We start from the raw sequence: 26,389 nt of genomic DNA on the forward strand, positions 1-26,389 counted from the left end.
CATTATTTTAAAATGGTTTTACTGAGTTGCAGAAAGGACTTGTATCTTAAGACAAGCCTTGTTAGACTACAAAAGCTAGTGAACATAATTATAACAAAACACTTTTGTTATGATTCTACTTGGAAAGATGCACTCAGATGTTTGGATTTGCATTCTACACTGGCATTTGCGTCTTTTAACTAAATATACAGTTTGTTTGACTAGAATCAGTATTTTATACAAAACTAAATTATTGTTTTAAGGAAAATGGGAAACCTAATTAAGACAGACTATAATCAATCACATGATATATAGTGGCAGCGTTTTGAGGTCAGTGTGTTCTAAATTAATTTATTAGTATTCTGTTCTGGTAGGAGCTGGACTGTCTTGGAAGAAAGTGCTTCTTTTAGATGTTTACCAACTCCTTTGAGTAAGCATATGTGTTTTACTCATCGCCTGGAAACAACGTTGTTCTGCCAGGCACTTGCTCTTATTGTGTGATTTTATAATTTAGAGTAATATTTATTTCTTTGTTCTTCTGAAAATGAATATATATGCTTTTTTTTTTAAGTTTGTTTTATTTTTTTCCTTTGAGTCTCTGCTTGGGGAGAGGAGACAACTAAATTTTATTAGCATACTTTTTAAAGTCTTTAAAAAAGATCATTTCAAGTTATGCATTGATAATCTGATTGAAAATTGATGGGGTTGCTAGAGACTTCATTAAGAATAGATCCACCAGAGAACTGTATATTTAAATTTATTGGCATATAATGTAGATTTTTGTATTTGCTTTTATTACATAGCTACATACACACGAAAGATCAATGTCTATTAGTTTTTTTGAAAGTATTGTAGTAGATTTAGTTAATGTCATTTAAAAGCATTAATTTTTCTCATTTTTAAATTTATCAAACTTTAAATAAAAAAGTAGATTTTAACAATTTTAAAGGATTTGGAAATCACATAAACAATCTTGTCATTCAGATTTTATTTTTACTCATTTCAGTTATGCTCTTCTCACATACTCAATTCTGAAAATTTTATTGAATCTTAGTATTCTTGGAAGTATGAAAAGAAAATTTCATAGACATCTGAAGAGGGACAAATAATGTTCACTTTTTGGGAAGACTCATCATATGTATGCTCATGTATACCTCAACCCTATGATTAGTGTAATTAGAAATAGAAAAAAGCATGGAGTTTGTAATGCTGGGTATGTCAGAAACAGCTGCAGTCTTTTTAGAAACCGCTTGGGTCTAAAAAGAATTGATCATTGCTTTTTCATACTTTCCCTGATGTTCTACCACTGTATCCTTTTATTAAATACATACATTTATTAGTATTTTAAATAATCTGATTTTTAAATACTTGCAATGAAATTTTATTAGTATTCTTGGCTGGTTTATTTTGGCTCTTATCTCCTACATTTGAAACAAAATTATACTTTATATGCTAGACAAAGTTTATGCCAGCCTAATTGGTTGCTGGCATTTCTTAGCCTCACAGCTGCTCTGGATTCAGCTGTGAACTAGGAAACATATAATAGGATCCTGTTTTCAGAGACCAAAAGGCAATTGTAACGTAAAAAATTTGTTTTTGACAGCTCAACATACATATGTACTCTTTGAATGACAGATTAAATAGCACTAATATACCAATCTTAAGTAACGATCTTAATTTTAAAGACTAGAAAGTCCTGAAATATAGAATCCATATGTCATGGATTGAATTATGTCCCCCTGAAAATGTGTGTATCAATTTGGCTGGGCCATGATTCCCAGTATTGTGTGGCTGTCCTCCATTTTGTGATTGTAATTTTATGTTAAAGAGGATTAGGGTGGGATTGTAAAACCACCCTTACTCAGGTCACCTCCCTGATCCAGTATAAAGGGAGTTTACCTGGGGTGTGGCCTGCACCACGTTTTATCTCTCAAGAGATAGGAAGTAAAGAGAAGCAAGCGGAGAGTGGGGGACCTTGTATCACCCAAGAAAGCAGTGCCAGGAGCAAAGCATGTCCTTTGTACCTGGGGTTCTGGTGCAGATTAGCTCCTATTCTGGGGGGAAGGTTAATGAGAAGGCCAACAGACACCCTAAATTTGGACATTTAGCCTACTTTAACTGTGAGGAAATAAATTTCACTTGGTTAAAGCCACCCACTTGTGGTATTTCTGTTATAACAGTACTAGATGACTAAGACACCATGTAAGTGGTACCTTTCTTCAGTGGGGCAAAAAAAAAAAAAAAAAATGCCAAAGCCTTTGCCATCAAGTTGATTCCATCCAACTCATAGCAGCCCTGTAGGATAGAGTAGAACTGCCTCATGGGGTTTCCAAGAAGCTGCTGGTGAATTCGAACTGCCAGTGTTTTGGTTAGCAGCCTAACCCTTAACACTGTACCACCAGGGCTTCCAGTGGGGCAGAGATGGCTTGAATTTGGGTATTTGTTTTTTTGTTCGGTCATTTGTGGCTTCTTTCTTTTAAAAATAAAATTGTTTGTCTTAATATTTACCAACAGATATTAAAAAGTTGAGACTATACTGTTTTCCCTTTATTTTCAGCATAAAAAAGTTGTCTTAAATGATGTAAACATATTTCTTAAATGAACTGCATAGACTGTCTTTGGAATAAAGGTTACAATTTTTAAGTATTTTATTATATGTTTGTTTTTTATTTAGCAGATTAATTTTTATAAATTATCTCAACAGATATTATATTTGGGAGTTTTATCTTAAGATAAATTTGGGGTGAAATTTACTTTTCTTTTAGGTTGAACCACATGAAATTGTCATTTTTTAGGTCTTAAAAAGAGTCAAAAGCAGATTTATTTTTAACCGATACAGTCGTGTCCCACTTAAGGTCAGTAGTCTATTCCTAAAATTAGATGTTGTGTGTGAAAATGCTGACAGGGAGCCTATTTGCCTTTTATTTTAAATGGAAAAAAATTGCATTGCATTGCTCATCAGCCTTAAATTCCTAACCAGTTTTAAAAAACATAACTGACACTGTAAATCATTTATAGTTAAGTGCCATTCGTCATCAAAAATAATGTGTTAACAATCATTTGTTTTATATGCAGTACAATCTTTTGTTATAATTTCTTCAAGTTTTTTTTATTATTTTGGCATTCATTCAACACAAGGCAAAATAATGAAAGGACAGGTTGTTCTAGATTAAAATGAAACTTAAGAGATAAAACACCCAAATATAATGGTGGATTGTTTGGGTACTGATATAAATAACCCAACTATAAAAAGATATTTAGGGAACATTGTGGGAAATTTGAGTATGGACTTTATACTACTTAATATTATTAATATTGTTCGGTTTGATAATGATATTGTGATTATTTAAGAAAATGTTCTTATTAAATGTGTGTTTGGAAGTATTTAGTGATGAAATATCTGGGATTTGCTTTAAAATAATTTGGTAAAAAAAAGTGAAGAAAATATGAAAAAAATATTTTAAATTATTAGATGTAGATAAAAGATATATGGGGTTTTTGCTGGTCAGGCCCTTTCCCCTGTTCTGCTCTGCCTTACATCACAGGGGCTTCCTCTCGAAGGCTGTTTCCTAGGCTGCTTTTTAGCTGACTTTCTTCTTGGTGAATAGGAGGCGCTAATGGTTGAAGATTTTTTTTTATTTGTGTATTTCTTATAAGACCATGACTGAAACAGGGTTTTACTATATCATGTTATCCATTTTATGTGTGTTTGACATTTTTCATAATTTCTTTTAGAAAAAATGTTGCTTTAGAGGTTAAGAATTACACATTGGATTGTTTTTGGCTATCTAGAGGTGGTTGTTGACTTCGAACAATTTTAATAATAATGATAGCCTAAAAAAAAAATTTTTTTTTTTTTAATGGAAGTGGGTTTAAAGAAGCAGTGGAAAAGTTTTTGTTTTTGGTAAAATGGTACCTAAGTACCTGCTCTAACCCTCCTTGTGAAAACAACTAAAATGTTGCATAAAGTTCTTTAAAAACAAAAAACAAAACAAAAACAGTGTTCCTGAAACATGTGAACTGTCAGAAAAATAAGACATACTTAGGCCAGGGACTGTGCTAAAGGTGGAAATCCAAAGACGTTAGAGGAGCACTGACCTGCTTTTATCTAGCAGATAGTTTCCAAACAATGAGAACCTAAGCTAATGTTTTCCTTCTTCGTGGCGTGTGGGACACAGGAGCTAAAGCCTAGGCCCTAGTCTCCCCAATAACACTGGTGTTCCTAGACAATTAGTTCTTTAATATAAGAATGCATTAGAAACTAACCAACCACTTATCTTGGAAAATTGCCTGTGTTAAGTCAGGATTCAGGAGGGGAAAATGTGACTATGTCACAAACAAGCTCTATGCCAATTTGAAGCTAGGATTCATACTACCTTCATGGAATGGAAAACCTCATGTCTCTTTGTGAACCTTTGAGAAAATGTATATTCTTTTTGGGGGGGAATCTACCTTCATCCTAGATCTCAAAGAATTCCCAAAATAAAACTTGAGGGAAAATGAATAGCTCTTTGTCAAAAATCACTGAACAAATGGGGATGCACAGCACTATGAATAGAATCGGCAGAAACAGATTTTCAGGGGCATAGAAAATAACTATTTCCTATGATTTTCTTAAACAGAAAAGACAAATTGGAAAATCTGTAAGCCCTCACTATCCTGATCCATTCAGTTCCTGAGTTAGGGTAGTGAATTCGAATAGCAGGAGATACTGCATTATTGGAATCTTTTTGGTTTCTGTATTTTGGATAGCAAGTAGTGAGAGTTTAGATGATGAGGAATTAGCTAGGAAAAGATTTTGAATGTATGTACTCTGAGGACTCAAGTAGTAAGTTTTCAGGCAGCAAAAGAGACAGACAGCCTTATATGCTGAGGCCATGAAGCTATAAAGAGCGAACAAGTAGATTGGAAAAATGAGCAAATAAATCTTCTAAAAGTGAAAAGCATTTTTAAAAACGAATGCAGGAACACAGGTATGCAGGGCACTGAAACTGCTTTTGCCGTTTAGGCATTTGATGAACCCGACAATAATGAGCCACAGTTTGCGTGGAGTGCAGGGGGGAAAAAGCCCAGCACTTACACAGAGTGGTGGGTGGTAGTATTAATGCTCTGCACTAAATATTTCCAGCTCCTTCTGCCTTGTAGGCATATGATAGAATTGCTCTTCCCTATTCCCTTGGAAATTAGGCATGGCCATGTGACTTGGCTGATGAAATTGTAAGTATAAGTGATATATCATTTCTGGGTGGAATCTTTAAGATCTAGATCATGAGTTAACATATTTTTTGTCCCCTGCACAGCAAGCATTGAAAAATAGTAACGGAGACTCCCTCAGCCTGAAACGCTGAGTGAGGACAACATAGAATAGAGTCCCCGTTTCATCTATGATGACCCTATAACACAATCAAAAAAGAAAGCTTTATTTTACATATCTCAGATTTTGGAGGTGGTGTGTTAACGTAGTATAACCTAGCCTATCCTGACTGATAAGTGGGGAGACTAATAAAGTGGATATTCCCATAAAACTGAGGCCACAAAAGACTAAAGCCTGAGTCATTGTAGACCAGAGGTAAATCCATTCCATTCACATCTACTCCCGCCACATCCAGAGAGGATATTAAAGACCATTTCTGGAAAGTTGATACCACAGGTTAGCCTTCCTATTGATTTGTTGTCCAAATTGATATCATCTGGATGGTCTGAAAAATCTGAAGCTTGAGTATATAATTTAAATAGGTTCTGGAATGATCGAATTCCAGGCTGCTGACAGAGCAATTGAAGTCTTCTCTGTAAAACCACAATTTGATCGTAGCCCTCAAAAAGTTCTACCAGCAAGGCATTATGAGTAAGAGCCACCAGAAATAGACATCAGAAAGAGGATCTCTTAAGACTTTAGATATTGCTATTATTAGACAGATTATAAAATAATTGTGTTTACTATGTTTAAAGAAATAAAAATCAAGAATGAAAATATTTCCATAGTACAGGAAAGTTAATATAAAAGTTAGCAGATTTGATAAAGAAACAAAACATTTGAATTATAAAAATGTAGGAAGTTAAAAACTTAATGGTTGCATTTATCACTGTAATATTAGACAAAGGTTTTAAGAAAATTAGTGACCTGGGAAATAGGTCAGAGTGAATTACCAGCAAGCAATCTAGAAAGGCAAGAGGTAGAAAGCTTGAAAGAAAAGCTAAGAGAGATGAAGGATGGAGTGACAAGTTGTAAATTTAATCAGAGCTTTAAAAGGAGAGAAAAAAGAATGAATCGAGGCAGTATTTGAAAAAAGAATGAATAGAGGCAATGTTTGAAAAAAATAATTGCGAATTTTTTTAAGTCTGTGAAAGATACCAGTCCTTAGATACAAAAGGCCCAGTGAATGCCCAGAAGGGTATAGTGAAACTACTGAACACTGAAACATAAAGACCTTAAAAGCAGCCTGAGGAAAAAGCAGTTAGCCTTCAAAGGAGCTACATTTAGATGAGTACGATTGTCATCTGACATCTTAACAACAACAGTGGAGTATCATTAATGTGCTGATGGGGTAAAAAAGCTATCACTCTGTAACAGGTCCAGTAGAACTTTATGCAATGATGGAAATATTTCTCCTCTGCCCAGTTTATTAGCCACTAGCCATGCGAGGCTATTGAACATTAGAAATATGGCTAGTGTGACTGAGGAATTGAATTTTTCATTTTATTTAATTTTAATTAAATTTACATACACGTGTAGCTAATAACTACTGTATTGGACAGTGAAGCTCTAGAGTGAAGTTAAAAATACATTGTTAAACTAATTTGCTCTGTAACTCTTCACCTAAAACACAATAAAATTAAAAAAAAAATTATCAGACAGTAAAAAACTGAGAGATTACCACGGGTAGATCCTTACTGAAGTGAATTTTTCAAGGTGTTCTTCAGGCAGAAAGAAAGTGATCTCATATCATAGGAGGACTGATAGGTAAAAAAGGTGTGAAGAGCAAAGAACGTGGCAAATATGTGGAAAAGCCCCAACAAATATTAACTGTGTAAAACAATAATATTACATCATATGAAGTTAAAAATATAATTAAAATGCATGACAAGAATCACAAGTCAGGAGAGGGGGAAGAGGGTAAAAATATTAAGAGTGCAAGTTGTAGTTTCTAAGACTCACTAAAAGAACAGAAAGAGAAATCCAAATTCCAAAATAGAATGAAGAAAAACAATCAGTTCAAAAGATGGCAAGAAAGGAGAGTAAAAGATACGTAAAAAAGGCAGATCAACTAGAAAGCACAATATTACCAATAAATGTCTTTAAAAAGCCAAACCCATTGCCATCAAGTGAATTCCAACTCGTAACAACCCTATAGGACAGGGTAGAACTGCCCCATAGGGTTTCCAAGGAACGGCTGGTAGCTTTGAACTGCAGACCTTTTGGTTAGCAGCCGAACTCTTAACCACTGCACCACATGTAAATGGGCTTAAAATGCCAGTTAAGCCAAAGAACTTTTACTAATCTAGCTGTGTATACTGTTTATAAAAGAAACCTGAAATAAAATGATCTAGAAGAGTAAAAAATGAAAGGATGTGAAAAGATTTATCAGAAAGATACTAACAGTAAGAAAGCTGGTGTGTTATTGTTAGATGACATCGAGGTGGTTCTGACTTATAGCATCCCTTTGTCCAACAGAATGAAACACTGCCCAGTCCTCTGCCATCTTCATAATTGTTGCTGTGTTTGAGCCTATTGTTGCAGCCACTGTGTCAATCCATCTCTTTGAGGGCCTTCCTCTTTTTTGCTGACCCTCTACCATACCAAGCATGATGTTCTTCTCCAAGGACTGGTGCCTCCTAATAACATGTCCAAAGTACATGAGACAAAGTCTTGCCATCCTTGATATCCTAGCTGGTATAACTATGTTAATATCAGACCATGTAAACTTCAAGGCAAACAAACTTAGTAGAAATGGAGGGGGTCACTGATAATAATAAAAGTTTCAGTTCACCAAGAGAATATATCGATTTTAATTTTGAATGCACTTTTCAGTAAAGCAAAAATTGATCTATAAATAGAAATAAGCAAATCCGTAATTATAAGGAAGATTTTTAAATACCTTTCACAATAATTGATAAAACAAGCAGAAAAAGCAAGAACTTAACCCAGTTAAAAAGCTTATTCTATTAAAAATTGAATACTGAATCTGACAATTTCAAAACTCATATTTTTTTCAAACACATGTAACGTTTATAAAAATTGATCATTTAATGGTCCGTTACACAAATTTTAACACATTCCAGAGCATTAGTATCAAGCAGAATATGTTCTTTCACCACAGCAAAATTAGGAAAGAAATACAGAGTGATACTCAGCTACTCTGCATTAAAAAAAGAACCCCCCCAAAAAAAACCAAACCCATTGCCATCGAGTTGATTCTGACTCATAGTGACTCTATAGGTTAGGGTAGAACTGCCCTATAGGGTTTCCAGGGAGCAGCTGGTGGATTTGAACTGCCAGGCTTTTAGTTAGCAGTCAAATGCTCAACCACTGTGCCACCAGGGCCCCATGCACTAGGAAAGTCATTAATTATTTGTAGCTGTCTTTATTCTGGTTAGTCAGGTATCTCACCTTTAGAAATTGTTAACAGGATATTCAGAAAGCCCACATGTGTTTGGAATCTGAGTAACAATTCTAGGTAACTCATGAGTCAAAGAAGGAATCATAAGGAAAATTATAAGATAGTTGGAACTGGGCAAAAACAAAAATGCTATATATAAAAATTTCTAGGATGCTGCTAAGGCAGTTCTTAGAGGGAAACACATAGCCATAACTGTTTAGGAATAAGGAAAAAAGAATAACAATGAATGAGCTAAATACTCACCTTAAGACTTTAGGGAAATACTGAAAAATATATACAAAGTTCATGGGAAGAAATAATAAGGGCAGTAATTAGGTACTTAAGGTCCCTAGGTGGCACAAATGGTTTATTGAACTAAAGGTTGGCGGCCGAATCCACGTAATCTGTAGAATCCACTCAATCTCTGTCGCTGAAGAATAGGCCTGGCCATCTACTGTTGTTAAGATAATAGCCAAGAAGACCCTATACAGCAGTACTACTCTAACACATGTGGTCATCATGAGTCAGAATCATCTTGACAACTACCAAGAACAGTTAAGCACTTAAGAACATGTAGTAAAGCGGCTCAATAAAACCAGATGTTTGTTCTTGGGAAAACACAAATAAAATGGACACATTTCAGGTGAGATTGATCAAGGAAAAAAAAGTTACAAAAAAATTTGGAAAAAATGGGTATCAGTACAGATGCCACAGGTATTAAATGGATAATAATTGGATATTATGAACAACTTTATGCCAGAAATGTGAAAAATTTTATTAAAAAATTCCTGGAAAAATATGATTATCAAAACAGGAGTAGAAAACTATAATAATCTTATAATTAATAAGGGAATTAAATTTTCTCAAAATAAAAACCCAAGCCAAGGTGGTTTTAACAAGTGCCTACCAAACATTCAAGGTTCAAATAATTCTAATGTGATATTAATTACTCCAGAGTATGGAAAGGGGAAACTCCACTACAAGTCATTTTATAAGGCTAATATAACCATGATACCAAAATCTAATAAGGCTAATATGATAAAGGAAAACTAGCCAATATCACCCTTGAACAATGGTATTTTGGAAAAAAAAAAAAAAGTGCAATTCTTTTCAGACTCCATACAGGTAGTATTTTGTTATCATTTGTTTATTTGATGTTTGGTTAATTTGACAAGCTAATTCTAAAATTTATACAGACGTGCAAAAGGCCAAGAAAATTAAAGAAACTTAAAGAACAGTAAGGCGAGAAGGTTTATTCTACCAAATGGCAAGACTAATTGCAAGCTATAGTAATAATTAAGATGATGTAGTTTTGGTTCAGGGAGAAAGAAATAGACCCAGGCATAAGGCTTGAAATATGACAGGTAGCTAAATAGAGGAAAGAAGGGCTTTCAGGAAATGGTACTGGAACACTTTATTTTCTATATGGAAAAAAATGGAAATTGTGTTGTTGTTCTTAGTTGCCATGGAGTCAATTCCATCTTATGGTGATCCCATGTGTGCAGAGTAGAACTGCTCCATAAGTTGTTCAAGGCTGTGACTTTTTTGGAAGGGACCCTGATGGTACAATGGTTAAGCCCTTAGCTGCTAACTGAAAGATCAGTGGCTCCAACCCACCAGCTGCTCCATGGGAGAAAGATACAGCAGCCAGCTTCCCTAATGATTACCTCAGACCCTGTGGGGCAGTTCTACTCTGCCTGTAGGATCGACTTGACAGCAACAGGTTTGTTTTTTGGTCTTGACTTTTGGAAACAGATCGCCAGGTCTGTCTTCTAAGGCACTGCTGGGCGAGTTCGAACCACTGATCTTTTGGCTAGTAGTCAAACATTGTTTGCGCCACCCAGAGAACCACATTAAAATTAAGAACTTAAATTTATCAAGAGGCTCCATGTTGTTGTTCTGAGCTGTCAAGCCGATTCCCACTCATTGCATCCTTACGGTATAGAGCAGTACTGCCTCATAGGGTTTCCTAGGCTGTTAGCTTTATGAGAGCAGATCAACAGATTTTTCCTCCTGCAGAGTAGGGCTAAACCAAACCCATTGCCGTCAAGTCGATTCCAACTCAGTAGGGCTAGAGGGTTCAAAATACCGACCTTTCTGTTAGTAGCTGAGCACTTAACTCTTGCACCACCAAGGCTCCTTAAAGGACTTCGTCAAGAATGTGAAAGATGAAAATATATGCAACCCATATGACAGAAGCTATATTACCAAGACATAGAGAGATTCCTATGGAAAAGCAGTAAGAAAAAGGCACTCAAAAAATATTTTACGGAAGAAAAAACCTGAATGGCTAACAGGCAACCTCATGAAATCAGAGAAATTGGAACCACAATATGACACTATTAAATCTGACAAATACTAAGTATTATTATAGATACGAAGCAGTTGCTAGTGAGATTACAAATCATTACAGGTACAGCTACTATAAGAAACGTGGTGGCATTCACTAGAAAAGTTTTATATGTGCATACTCTGTTATTCTGTTATTTCTTAAGTTTATATCCTAGGGAAATGCTTGCACGTTTGTACTAGTTCCCATGAGTAAGAATGCCCATGGTACCATTGTTCCTAATAGCAAAAACTTAAAAAACAACTCAGATGTCCACCAACAATGGAATAGAAAAAAAAAATTTTGGCACAGTCATGTAATGAAATAACACTGTAAAAATGAGTAAACTACAATTATATACAACATAAATGAATCTCAGAAATACAGCATTGAATGAAAGAAAAAAGACTTAAAGTAGTGTTAATCCATATATATATATATATATATATAATCTTAAAAATAGGAAAACCGTGCAGATCTTTTATATTGCATTCACAGGTGGTAAAACTATAACAAAAAGCCAGGTACGATTATCTTAAAAATCAAGATAGTGGTTACTTCTCAGAGTGAGGAAGGGAAAAGAGAAGGGGATACAATTAAAAACTTGTTGCTGTCAAGTCAATTTCAACTCAACGAACTTACAGGACAGAATAGAACTGCCCGATAGGGTTTCCAAGGAGTGACTGGTAGATTCCTGTTGCCAACCTTTTGGTTAGCAGCTGAAGCTCTTAATCACTACACCACCAGGACTCCTAGGAGGGATATGTGTGGGGTTTCAAAGGCACTTTTTTAACCTGGGTGGTGGATATACTCTACTGTTTTAAAATGAGGAGGTATGTATTATACATTCTTCAGTATAAATTATATAATTCACAATAAAGTAGATGGGGAATCAAAGAGAGTTAAAGGACAGTAAATTAATGAATATGGAGCATAAGAATTTTCTCTAAATGAACCAGAAAAATAGGATGGTATTTGTTTGGAAGGCCATGTGGGAAGATTTTCCCAGGTTCTAAGGAAGAGATTTCCAATCCTGGTTTCTCTGAGCTATAATGTTGTATCTCTGGTAGTCTTAATTACCATCCATTCTTTGATCCCTATTAACAACTGAAACTTAGGATAAAGGATCGTTGTTCTGCCCCTAGTACCACCATCCAGGCTTGAAACTTTCCTGCTATTTCTATATCTTGTCACCAAATCAGTGATTTTTTTCCTTTAAGAGAGCTCACATATACCTGTTCTTTTATTGTTTAATGTCTTTATTAACAGATACTTGCTATTTGACTTTTGAAAAAATTAAGTGGTAAATTTTTATTACAATAGAAAATGAGGTACTTGTTATCTCAATTGAACCAGATATGAAATACATTAAAAAAAAAAAACTTTTAAAGGTATATTGAGAAAAGTGAAGCTTAAGAAAAAGCTTTTATTAGAGACATCTCTAGGTAAAAATAATAAAAACCCATGCAAGTACTGCAGATACTTCTAGTTATCTGATCAACTGGCAAAAAATAAGCACTTAAGATTTTGTTCTGCTTCAGTCTTTTTTCATTTCTTAGTTACTGAAATTTCATATTCATTTCTTGTTGAACGAGTAAACTGGGTTATGGTAGAGATAAGCCAGTTTTCCCAGTCTTTCCCTGCCCAACCTCTGGAGCTGATCACTGCTTTTGACTCTTTCAGCTTGTGGTTTAAGACTTTTGGGGTGACTGTCTGCATTAGTAGTTGAAGTTGCAGAGGTGCCAGTGTTGACTATTGATGCTGGGTGTCAGCTCCTTGATTTTCTCTAGCTTCAAGTGGCCAGAGGCAGAGAGAGGGAGTGAAGCATGGGTGGCTGCTTCAAGTTATTCTTTATGACATTTTAATATTCATGTCATTCATTTGTGACATTTCCTGCTTGGAATTATCCTTTTTGGTGATCTGGTGTTCAAATACATCTTCCTTGTGGTCACTTCCTATTGATGAAGTCATACCGGTATCTTATATCAAAACATTTCACTTTGCCCAAAACCTTTGTTTGTGGTAAACTTCTTGTCCCCACTAGTGGGTATTACTGTTATGAGACTGCCAGGAGAATTGAGGGTGAATGTGGCTGCTGGATCTCAGCTTCGCCACGCATGTTGTGAAGATGGTGATATGAGGCTTGATGGAACAAGGGTAGCTCCTGCCAGGATGTGATGGTAACAAGGCCTGCACCACAATGAGCACGGTGAGCTGACAGCCTCCGTTAGTACCTTTTGGACCCTTAGCATTTGAGCTGAGGCCTTGTGCTTCCTGGGAAACCATCACCCGGTGACTGAGCATGGCAGAGTTATGAGGGCCTGTCCGCTCTGACTCCGTACAGGATTCCTAATGGGCAGTCTTTGCTCGGAGCCCTACCAGGTTAGCTGAGACTGTCAGATCTATATCAGGGTCTGAGGTTTTCTCTGCGCCATCCTGTTTCCTATCCCCTTTCTTTAACAGGCTTCAGATCTGTATCATGATCTGAAAGTTTTCCATGCCCAGTCCCTGTTTCCTCCCCCCTTTATCTTCCACAGGCATTACCCCCTAATAAACCTCTTGCACGCCTAACTCTATCTCCATACGACTAAAGGTATTTAAATAGGGGCTTCAGTTGTGACCATTTATCATATATGCTGAAAATAAACTTTCTGTCTCATCCAATTTCTTGAATTCATGGTTTTGGTGAGTAGCAAATTGATGTATAGACAAAGTTCATTCCCTAATCCTGAGTCTTTGGAGCTCCCTTGTGAGAAAGGTAGTATCATTTGTTTTCTAAAAAAAACTTAAGGTTATAAAATTGTATATAACAGTGTTTAGGAATCCCACGTTTGTGACATTTTTTAAATGTATTAAATTTTATTCTCACTTAGGCCGAATACATCAAGCAATGGTAACATCTTTAAATGAAGATAATGAAAGCGTAACTGTTGAATGGATAGAAAATGGAGATACAAAAGGCAAAGAGGTATGATTACTGGCTTAATTTCTAGTCCTGCAATCAAGATTCTGAATATGTAAACAAAACAGAAAAGTATATCATTTTTATATAGTCCATATATTCTTTATAATTCTCTGAAAACTATTTAAATGGTGATAATTTTCACTCAAAAAAAGATATTTTTCCTATATATCTTACGTGATTGGATGTGTCAGTCCTGTTAATTATATTATGCAAATATTGGTATATGAAGATGTACTACTCTTTTAATCCAGTTCATAAAATTTAAAAGTTGCTGTGGTAGTTAATTACGTGGTTCTGTTGATCATTTTATTGTTAGCAATTCACGGGATCAAGATTCACACAGAAATGCCATTTTAAGATAAATTCTTTAAATGTGTGTAGATTATAATTCTAGATAATCCAGTTTGCAAGACAGTACCATCATCATTGTTGTTGTTAGGTGCCCTTGAGTTGGTTCTGACTGATAGTGACCCTGTGTACAACAGAGTGAAACACTACCCAGTTCTGCGCCATCCTCACAGTTGTTGCTATGCTTGAGGCCATTGTTGCAGCCACTGTGTCAATCCATCTTGTTGAGGGTCTTCCTGTTTTTCACTGACCTTCTGTATAACCAAGCATGATGCCCTTCTCTAGGGACTGATCCCTCCTGATGACATGTCCAAAGTATGTGAGACATAGCCTTGCCGTCCTTGCTTCTAAGAAACATTTTGTTTGTCCTTCTTCCAAGACAGATTTGTTCGTTCTTCTGACAATCCATGGTATATTCGATATTCTTTACCAACACCGCAATTCAAAGACATCAGTTCTTCTTTGGTTTTCCTTATTCATTGTCAAGGTTTCGAATGCATATGAGGAAATTGAAAACACCTGGCTTGGGTCAGGCACACCTTAGTCTTCAACGTGACGTCTTTGCTTTTCAACACTTAAAAGAGGTCTTTTTGCAGCAGCTTGCCCAGTGCAGTATGTCTTTTGATTTCTTGACTGCTGCTTCCATGGATGTTGTTTCTGGATTCAAGTAGAATGAAATCCTTGACAATTTCAGTCTTTTCCCCTGTTTATCATGATGTTGCTTATTGGTCCAGTAATGAGGCTGACATTTATTTGAAAATTAAGGGGTTAATTGTCAAAATAAACTCTCAAAATATGTGTGTATTTGTGTTTTTTAAACAGATTGACCTGGAGAGCATCTTTTCACTTAACCCTGACCTTGTACCTGATGAAGAAATTGAACCTAGTCCAGAAACACCACCACCTCCAGCGTCCTCAGCCAAAATAAACAAAATTGTAAAGGTTAGTGATGAAAATTCAGAATAGGGTGTATGTGCATGTTGTCTGGTTTAAAATTGTTAGGCTGTGAGCCGTATCAACAAAATTTTCTGCTTTGTAAACCAGGCATGTGAACGTAAGGCTTAACTTTCAGTTTATGTTAAGCGTATTGACATTGGCTGCTTAGAGGTCATTAGTTATTGTGGTTGGGTGCCACCGAGACTATTCCAACTCATAGTGACCCCATGTAACAGAGTAGAACTGCCCCACAGGGATTTCTTGTCTGTAATCTTTACAGAAGCAGATCTCCAGCTCTTTCTTCCATGGGCCCACTGAGTGGGTTTGAACCACCAAGCTTTTGGTTTGCAGCCAAGTGCTTAATGGTTGCACCACCAGGGCTCCTTAGTGGTCATTGTTATTGTGTTATATGCCATTGAGTCAGTTCCAACTCAAAGCCACCCTGTAGGATGGAATAGAACTGTCCTATAGGGTTTCCTAGGCTATAATCTTTATGGAAGCAGACTGTGACAGCTTTCTCCCGTAGAGCAGCTGGTGGGTTTGAACCACTAACCTTTTGGTTAGCAACCAACTGGTGATCGCTGCACCACCAGGACTCCTTTAGAGTTACCACTTATAAATGAATTTTTTGTAGTCATCTTCAAAAGCCTGGGAGGATCTTCATAGTTTATCCTGCTTAGGATATCATTAACAACCTTTGCTGTGAATTAGAATCACCTGGGGAGTTTTTAAAAATACTGATTCTGAGGCCCTACCACCAGATTCAATTTTATTTTCTCTAAGGGGAGGCCCTAGCATCAATATCCTTTTAATAGTACCTATCTGATTTGAATGTACATTCAGAGTTGAGAATCACTGCATTAATTGGTATCTTTTTTTCAGGTGAAGAAGTAAAATCTGGGTAAATAAATAATAGGACTGAGAATTTGCTGTCCTAATCTATATAGTGTCCAAGTCTTTGAAACGCCAATGAAACATTTTTAGGGTAACGTGGCCATGAGCATTTCATAATATTTTGATATTTCTGTTTAGCCATGAGCTCTAAACTGTCTAAAACTAATATTTTATTAATTAGCCCCTGCCTTTCAGAGATGAAATTTATTATGTACTTTTGGCTGGATAGCATGGTGATTAAAAGCACACACTATAGTGAGAATGCCTGACCTTGGGGAAGTTGCTTAACCTCTCTTTACTTCACTTTTCTCATCGGTGGAACAGGAATAATTGTAATAATGTCCTCATAGGTTGTGAAAATTAAATGAATTAATACAAATAAAGTGTGTAGTGCAGTGCCTGGCTCATGTTGATTCCTAAATATTTTTGGAGGGGAGGGGATAGAGAGGAAAAAATATCTCTTATATAAAGGAGCTAGAATAATGACAGCATTAGTAGTAATTCTTCAGTAGGTTATTTATAATTTTTGTCCATTTAGTTTTATATATCGTATGTCTGCCTACTTTAGTTAAATGAAGCTGATATATGATGTATGTATATAGAAAGAAAATGTAATGAACATTTTTTCTTTTATAGAATCGGCGGACTGTGGCTTCTATTAAGAATGACCCCCCTCCAAGAGACAATAGAGGTAAAGTAAAATTCTATTAATTTTGTCTATTGACTTCTTAGTATGGCTGTGACAAGTTAAATCAAAAGTAAATGTTATTCTTAATGTTAATTTTTTAAACTTGGCTAATTTGAAGATTGGTACCTCTTTGGTTTCCTTGATAGAGTAATGTCATTAATAAAAAAAGATTTAAAAATGTGTGTGATGAATATGAAACTCTATGAAATAATACAATTTTTGATCCATCTTCCATCTACCCAGTAATTTGCAGATTTGAGGAGAGTATTGTGAGGAAGAAAGGAGCAGGACAAGTGTCAGTTAATTGATTTCACAAGGGTTGATTTAATCATCGTGATATTATTAAACAATTTTCTGGCCAGCAAGCTTCCAAAAAGGGCCATGGGTAACTCTGAAGTTGAACTAAAGTTGAACAGGTATCAATTGCAGTTAACTGCAGTTCAGTTCTTCTATAAATTTTCAACCAAACATAATTAATTCCTTTTCTTCTATTCAGCAGTTCAGACTTCTTTCTAATAACAGTGTTTGTATGATTAGATGGTGGGGCATGAGGGGCACATAGGTATTATAGGTATAGGAACATAGGTAGTATATATAGTATATATTCCAGATTGGAAGTAAAGGGAAAATTCCTTACTTTAAATACTCTTCTTTAAGCCTTTGAACATTTGTATTTCTTTGTACCTTTATGTTCGTTTTTCCACTTTTAAAGCATCTATATTGGGAAATTCTCTGCAGAAGATTAACCTATTAGAGGAACAAAGAGTGGGATTTAGAATACAGGGAGGGCTGAACCGCTTTCAGGTTTTTAGTTTCTGCACTTCTGTATTGTATGAGGTTTTAAAAATGTGAATGCATTTAAATTTATATTTTATACACACATGTATATTTTAATAATGTTTATTAAAAGATCAAGCTTGGCTAGCCAGAGCAATTAGGCTAGGGGAAAAAAAGTATACAAATTAGGAATGAGAAAGTAAAACTATCCCTTTTCGCAGATAACACGATCTGATACATAAAAACCCCAAAGGATCCACAAGAAAGCTATTAGAACTAATAATTGAATTCAGCAAGGTGTCAGGATGCATGCACAAAAATCAGTAGGGTTTCCATACATGAGCAGTGAGCAAGTGGAAAAGGAAATTAACAAAACATTACCATTTACAATAGCATCTAAAAAGAATAAGCTTCCTTGGAATAAATTTAACCAGGAAGGTGTACACAGAAAACCATAAAACATTACTAAAAGAAATTAAAGATGATCTAAATAAATTGAAGGACATTCTGTCTTTGTGGATTGGAAGGCTTAATACAGTTAAGATGTCAGTACTACCCAAAGCAATCTGTTAGTTCAGTGCAGTCCTAATCAAAATTCTAGCAACCTTCTTTGCAGGAGTGAAAAAGCCAATCCTCAAGTCTATATGAAAGGGCAAGGGACCCTGATCAGCTGAAACAGCCTTGAAGAGTAAAGGAGGAGGATTAACATTTCCTGATTTCAAAGCGTACCATTAAGTCACAGTAATTTAAATAGCCTGGTATTGGTATAATAACAGACATATAGACCAAATGAATAGTATTCAGAGTTCAGAAATAAATTCATACATCTGTGGTTACCAGATTTTCAATGGGGGTGCTGTGTCCATTCAATGGGGAAGGAAGAGTTTCTTCAATAAATGATGCTGGGAAAATGGAATTTCTGCAAGTCGAAGAATGAATTAGAGTCCATGCCTCACACCATATAACGAAAACCAACTCAGAATGAATCGGGAACCTAAATGTGAAAAATAAAACAATAAAATACTTAGAAGAAAATATAGGGATGTGGCTTCTGTGCCTAGTTTTTAATGATGGATTATCAAATATAACAACAAAAGCACAAGCAACAAAAGACAAAATAGATCCGTGGGACTTCATAAATTTAAATGCTTTTGTTTGTCAAAGGACGTTATCACAACAGCAAAAAGAGAACTTACAGGTTGGGAAAACATTTTCAGGAACCATATATCAGATAAGGGTCTAATATCCAAAATATGTTTTAAAAGGAAAAAAAAAACCTTCTACAACTTAACAAAAAGACAACCCAGACCAAAAATGGACAAAGGATTTGAACAGGCATTTTACCAGAGAGGTTATTCAGATGTTCAGCAAGCACACCAGTGTGTCATTAGCCATTCAGCCCGTTGCCATCAAGGCAAGTCCGATTCTTAGTCAGACTATAGGACGCAGTAGAACTGCCCCATAGGGTTTCCAAGGAGCAGCTGGTGGATTCAAACTGCTGTTTAGGTTAACAGCCGAGCTCTTAACCACTGCACCACCAGGGCTTCCATTAGCCATTAAAAAAAAAAAAAAAAAAAAACCCATTGCCATCAAGTAGATTCTGACTCATAAAACCTATTGACTCATAGGGACCCTAAAGGCCAGAGTGGAACTACCCCATTGGGTTTCCAGGGAACACCTGGTGGATTTGAACTGCCGACCTTTTAGTTAGCAGCCATGGCTCTTAACAATTATGCCACCAGGATTTCTGTATGAAAACCATTAGGGAGATGCATATCAATACTATAATGAGATACTGCCTAACCCTCATAAGAATGGCAGTGATCAAAAATATATATGTAAAAGGAAAATAGCAGGTGTGAGCAAAGTTGTAGAGAAACTGGAACTCACATTCATTGCTGATGGGGATGTAAAATGGTATAGCCATTGTGGAAAGAGTTTGGTGATTCCTCAAAATGTTGACTATATGTAACTACCATATGACCCAGCAATCCCAATCCTGAGTATATACACAGAAGTGGTGAAGGCAAGAGTGCAAAGAGAAATCTGTATACCAGTGTTATTGCAGCACTTTTCACAATAGTCAAAAGATAGAAATAACTGAAATGTCCATCAGCAGATGAATGGATAAACAAAATGTGATGTCCGTACACACAGTGGAGTAATTACGCAGCCATGAAGAGGAATGAAGCCCTGGTGCATGGCACTATGTTGTAGATGAACCTTGAAAACATGCTGAATGAAATAAGTCAGGTGCAAAAGGACAAATAGCGTATGATCTTAATTATATGAAATATGTAGAAACCAAAGAGTATTAGTGGTTACCAGGGGTGGGAAATAGGGGGAAGGGGAGAGTTTTTGTTTAGTAGGCATTGAGTTTATGTTGCTGGTGGTGCAATGATTTGGAAAAGGATAGCAAGAATGGATGTACAACTTGAAGAATCATTGTTGCTGAATTGTACGTGTAGAAATTACTGAGATATTGTATATGTTTTGTTACATGTATTTTTACCACAATAAAATTTTAAAAATCAAGCTTGGCTTTGTTTTTTGTGTAAATTATTTAGATTGAGTTTTTGAAGCTAAAATTACACTGGTAAAACCAAAGTAGATAATGTGTTATGTTGAAAACCTTTTAGCTTATGTCAGTTTATTAAACAGAATTGATTGTTATATGTTCTGCTGACACCTATATAAATTGAAAAGTTGGCAGTTCACTAGTATGGCTTTTAAGTATCAGTGTTTTTGAGGTATCTTAGTCCTTTTTACCATGGTTCACCTTTACTAATTTTCTGTTCTGACTTAAATTTTTTTCACTTACAGTGGTTGGTTCTGCACGTGCACGGCCTAGTCAGCTTCCTGAGCAGTCTTCATCTGTGCAACAGAATGGTAGTGTTTCAGATATATCTCCAGTTCAAGCTGCAAAAAAGGAATTTGGACCCCCTTGTATGTAAATCATGTATCAAGGATTCAGTCATTCTAGGCATACATGTATTCTCTCTTGGTCATCCTTTTGAGTTCCCAAATGGTAAACAGTCTAATTACCAGCTTGACTGCAGATGTCACTTTATCACTGTGGAAAATTTAATTTTTTTCTTTTTCTGTTTAGTCTGTTGAGTTTTTAATTGTATTTGTTGAAGAAAGGCGTTTTTGTTTGAATGTAAAATTACAACAGTATTTCAGCTACTTTGAATTTAAAAATTTGCCCAGATGATAATTTATCAAATGTAACAGAAGAAATTCATGTGTTTCTTGATCCTTTCCAATTTTTATGATTCTAAACCAAGAGATGACATGTATCAATCAATATGTTTGAGTCATTTTTATTGGCTCTTTATTTGTATATTGTCCTGTTCTTAGTTTTGTTAAAACAGCTCATAAGTAAAGTTCACATAGTTGCTGTAGGCATGCTTTGTCACTATGTACTTTTTTGTGTGTGTGTATGGTGAAATTATACATACAATTTTTGTATAGCACCCTAAAAAAGAAAACTACTTCTACAGCTCATATGTTTTTCTTTCAGCACGTAGAAAATCTAATTGTGTGAAAGAAGTAGAGAAATTACAAGAAAAACGAGAGAAAAGGAGATTACAACAGCAAGAACTTCGAGAAAAGAGAGCCCAGGTTTGTAACATAAAACATATATTTTGTTTACGCACCAAGTGAAGATTAGACTACGTTGGTGAAATTGATTGACTTGGGAAGAAAAAGTTGAGGCATTCATTTAAAAGTTTTAATAATGGTTCCTTAAATTAGATATTGAAGACTAATACGAACTCTTGTGAAAATAAGTTACCGTAACAGATTTTTATTATATGTACTTTTCACGTTTTAGTGTGTATGGGTAGCCCCGTTTATTCCATTTTGAATAATAAACCATTGTATTACAGAATTTTAATGCAAATATTATAACATTCAAGAATAATAGACATTTAATTTTAAAAATGATCTAAAAATACAGTTAGAAAAATATTCTGTTAAGGTACATGATCGTACTTTAATTTCATTACTGTTTTTCCATTGTTAATAAGTTCAGCATGTCACAGTGAAGGGGAGAAATTCTTAGTGTTTATACTAAATATTGAATGTTTGCTTACTCATGAGGTTGTCCCTCGTATTATTAATTACCTTATAGGTGATTATTTCATTATTACACAGAAAAGCTATATTTAACTGTTGTTTATAAAACAAGAAAGCTTTTTATATGTAATTTTGTTCAGTTCATCTTAATATTTTTTCAAAAACACCTTTTTATGGGGTGAAAGTTATTTATGTTATAAAGGATTTCTGTATACCATCATGTCTCTGTGTAATTCCTGAGTTTTGCTTCATAGTAAAGTGGCCATTCTTAAAGATGACACTAAAGTGATTCAAGATAAAACTACCTAAATTTTAATTATCATGGATTTTTTTTTTTAATCATCATCTATGTTTTAGGCTCATCTATTTCCAGGTGGATAAAATCCTGATCATAAAATACAATTGTCGTGTATAAACATAAGAGTATAAATAACGTACATTTCATTCATTCTTCCTAATCTTCTCACATTGGTACCTTCCTTTTCCTTGCCCAGGAAAACTGAGATTATTATAGCCAATTTTTTCTCTTTGGAACAAATTGAAGAGAACCAAGGAAAAGAAAATATATAATATATGGTTAGAATAAGCTATAACCTGTATGAGGGCAAGTATGTAGTATGGTGGCTGGCACAGAAAGCACTCAGTAAATGCTGAAGTTTTTATTTATATCCTAAATGAAAATTACATATAAAACCCTTTCGGTTAGTGAATTACTTGTTAACATCTCAGTAGTTCTGTCCGATAGTCATATTAGTTAGATGTATTAATACTGCCTTTGTCGCGTTACTTCAGGCTTGGAGATTTTGAGGTTCCTTTAAAAAAAAAAAAAATTAGCTTTCATTTAGGTTCCCTTCAAAAGCAGAAAACCAGTGTTAAATTAAAATCTGAGATGTTAGAAAGATTCTAGTTTGAGCACAGGAAATCCTGTTTAACAACACATACCCCAACTATAGCATAATGGAGGTTACATTTTATAATAAAATATGTGCTGTATGTTGTTATTCTTAGGTGCTGTCAAGGCAGTTTCGACCCATAGTGACCCTATGCACAGCAGAACGAAACACTGCCTGGTCCTGTGCCATCCTCACAATTGCTGCTGTGCTTGAGCCCATAGTTGAACCCACTGTGTCAGTCCGTCTCGTTCAGGGTCTTCCTCTTTTTTGCTGACCCTCTACTTCACCAAGCACGATGTCTTTCTCCAGGAACTGATCCCTCCTGATAACTGGTTCAAAGTATGTGAGACGTAGTCTTGCCATCCTTGCTTCTAAGGACCATTCTGGTTGTACTTCTTCCAAGGCAGATTTGTTTTTTCTTTTGGCAGTCCATGGTATATTCAGTATTCTTCACCAACACCACAATTCAAAGACATCAATTCTTTGGTCTTCCTTATTCATTGTCTAACTTTCACATGCATATGAAGCAATTGAAAGCACCCTAGCTTGGGTCAGGTGCACCTTAGTCTTCACGGTGACATCTTTGCTTTTCAACACTTTAAAGAGGTTCTTTGCAGCCAGTTTTCCTGGTGCAGTGCATCTTTTGATTTCTTGATCGCTGCTTCCACGGGTGTTGATTGTGGATCCAAGTAAAATGAAATCCTTGACAACCTCAATCTTTTCTCCGTTTATCATAATGTGGCTTATTGGTCCAGTTGTGAGGATTTTTGTTTTGTTTATGTTGAGGCATAATCTATACTGAAGGCTGTGGTCTTTGATCTTCATTAGTAAGGGCTTCAAGTTCTCTTCACTTTCAGCAAGCAAGGTTGTGTCATCTGCATATCAAAGGCTGTTAATGAGTCTTCCTCCAGCCCTGATGCCTTGCTCTTCATACAGTCCAGCTTCTTGGATCATTTGCTCAGCATACAGATTGAATAGGTATGGTGAAAGGATACAACCCTGATGCACACCTTTGCTGACTTTAAACCATGCAGTATCCCCTTGTTCTGTTCGAAGCTGCCTCTTGATCTTTGTATAGATTCCTCATGAGCACAATTAAGTGTTCCGGACTTCCTTATTCTCGGCAATGTTATCCATAATTTGTTATGATCCACACAGTTGAATGCCTTAGCATAGTCAGTAAAACACAGATAAACATCTTTCTTGTATTCTCTTCTTTCAGCCAGGATCCATCTGACATCAGCAGTGATATCCCTGGTTCCACATCCTCTTCTAAATCCAGCTTGAATTTCTGGCAGTTCCCTGTTGATATACTGCTACAGCTGCTTTTGAATGAACTTCAGCAAAATTTTGTGCTGTATAATACTCTTAATATTAAAAGATAGTCTACCTGTACCGTACCCGTTGCCATTGAGTCGATTCCAACTCATAGCAACCCTATAAGACAGAGTAGAACTGCCCTATAGGATTTCCAAGGAGCGGCTGGTGGATTTGAACTGCCGACCTTTTGGTTAGCAGCCATAGTTCTTAACCACTACACTACCAGGGTTTACAAAAGATAGCCTACTATGTGGTTTTTACCTGGCTCCTTAGTAGGAGCGTGATATGGTTAATTTCATATCTTTTTTTAAAAAATATTTTCTCTTTGATTGGAGTTAGCAGTACTAACATAGAATACTTTGTGGACAGGGCATAAGTTTTCTTTGTTTTTGTGTTCTGACCAGAGTTAATTTCACAAAAGTTAATTTAGTTATAGATATGTAGTTGAATTAATATAAACATTCATGTATTTGGATAGTTTCTTTACAAAGGAGCTACGTGACAAAAGCTTCGTTACAAGGGGACATTGTCGTATAACATAGGCCAGCTGTTACTCTGAAGTCTTTATATCCTCTAACATGGTATGTAAAATTTTGTGTTTGTGAGTTCACCTTCTTCTCTGGCGAAGACTTTGCTTTGAACTGATTCTCAAAAGGATACATAACTCAATTTAAGAACCACTGAATTGGGCTATAGGGACCCTGGGTAGTCTTTAAGAGTTCCGTTCTTGAGATCGGATTAATGTGTCTTTTTCCTGAGCTGGCACCACCTTCTTCAGTCTATTATATGCTGAGGAGATCTCAGCAAACATTTACTGAGTACTAGCCCTGTGGTAAAAGGCAAATCAGGCAAGATCCCTGTCCTCAGCTCAACCAGTCACAGTATTTCTTGCTTGAGCTGACACCTTATTCTAAGACTATTTATCAATCACATTTTGTATAGTATTCATTTTTACCTAAATTTTAAAATATTCATAAGGCACAATGTAATAAAGATAAATTCATGACACCATCTATCAGTTATATTTTATGTAATGATTAGAATACTTCTTTATATTAGTCTTACATTCTAAGTAGGTAAATTAGATGAGTATCCTTCTGAGGTACTTTACTGTAGTTATGAATAGTACCAGAGTCAGGAGTATCTAAGTCCTTAGCATGTCATAGAAGGCCTTGTGTGATATAGCTATATTAGCTCTCTAGGCTTAATTGCTTTCTGCCTCTCCCACTTTAGTTTATGCTCCAGCCACGCTTCCAAGCCTCTGCCTGAAGTGTAACTTCTCCCTTACCTCCCTACTTGTTCCTTTTTGCTTCTTTGCCTGTCTGTCTCCTGTTTAGCTGAGATGTTATCTCCTTCCCTGGCTCTCTTGGCCTGCATTAGGTGTTTCTGTATCACAGCGTGTTTACTTCTAAGTGTTAACTTTTCTTCCCCTACTCTTGACTGGACTTTATCAGGGCACATGCTGATCTCATTTTCTGTAGTATCCTTGGTGTCCAACCCAGTGATTCATAGCAGGTGCTCAGTGAAAACTTAGCTAAACATAAGCTAGCTCAGTAATCATCTCTGCTGCTTTTATGATTGCAATTTTCTTTTTCTGTCTGAGGTTTTCAGTTGAGCTGATGGCAATGGTAGGCATGTTTAGATGTGAAAAATGGATCTCTATTGTACCCCTCCAACATTCCCTTCAGATGGTAGCAAAGCCATTTAATAGCAATGGTGAAATTACATAGAAGACTGGTTCCTTATCCCTCTACAGATTTTCACATATTAGAAGCTTTGTAATTATATATATACCTCCTCCATTGTGCTTGGATGGTATCTATTCTCAGAACTTGTTTCTCTTAATAAAACCGTCAAGATTGTGTCCTTATTTAGGAATATGTTCAAATGCTTTTTATCGTGTTAAACTACCGGTTGAGGTGTTATGTTGCAGACTTGTGGAACCAGTATAAATATTCACCCTGAATTAATCTTATTATATCTGAAAGCGACCTGAGAATGACCATATGGATTTTGAAATAAGTTATACACAGAGTAGATGTCCTCTGATATATAGCACAGATGCCACCTGGTGTTTGCTGTGGGTACTTCATATGTTCTTACACATTTTGTGATTTCTTTCTCACTTCACGTTCTGCTTATCAGTTGACACAGTTGGTTAATTGAAGAAGGTTGATTGAAAGTCTCAGTAACGGTTTTGAAATTTGGTTACATTTGAAGCGAATCTCAATATGATGTATGAAAAAGTTGACTTATAATAGTCATTAATTTCTTACTCATGACTAGGAGAGGCTATTGAATATTGCCATTTGTATATTAACTTGAATTTTCTTAGTTTTGAAGCAAAACAGTAAGTTTCAATCAGCGTTTAATAATTTTGAGTTTTAAAGATGATCTTGGCTTTTTATTCTTTTAAGTTCTATGTTTTATCAATTGGGGCTTGTGTTGCCATACATTAGCTCTTTTTAGAGGGTCAGAAAAAGGAGATAAACATAAATGAATCCATTTTTCTACTTTGTTAAAATACTAGATTAAGTTTCAGGATTAAGAAAATTTTCATTTAAGAATTAAGGATTAAAAAAT

The 26,389-nt window shown here is 35.6% G+C and overlaps 1 protein-coding gene across 3 annotated transcripts in view; it reads left to right on the forward strand.

Moving 5' to 3' along the window:
* The window catches only part of KIF2A (kinesin family member 2A), a 79,302-nt gene that overhangs the window by 21,130 nt on the left and 31,783 nt on the right, over nucleotides 1-26,389 (forward strand). For 2 of the 3 annotated variants that reach the window (XM_064272391.1, XM_064272378.1), the window contains exons 2-6: nucleotides 13,779-13,873; nucleotides 15,041-15,160; nucleotides 16,685-16,739; nucleotides 20,337-20,459; nucleotides 21,037-21,137. In XM_064272391.1, the coding sequence (XP_064128461.1) occupies nucleotides 13,779-13,873; nucleotides 15,041-15,160; nucleotides 16,685-16,739; nucleotides 20,337-20,459; nucleotides 21,037-21,137 (494 nt within the window). The remainder of the gene's footprint in view (nucleotides 1-13,778; nucleotides 13,874-15,040; nucleotides 15,161-16,684; nucleotides 16,740-20,336; nucleotides 20,460-21,036; nucleotides 21,138-26,389) is intronic. The other variant, XM_064272388.1, reaches the window with a different exon arrangement.

Source organism: Loxodonta africana, chromosome 2 (assembly GCF_030014295.1).
Source record: "Loxodonta africana isolate mLoxAfr1 chromosome 2, mLoxAfr1.hap2, whole genome shotgun sequence".
Taxonomy (NCBI): Eukaryota; Metazoa; Chordata; class Mammalia; order Proboscidea; family Elephantidae; genus Loxodonta; species Loxodonta africana.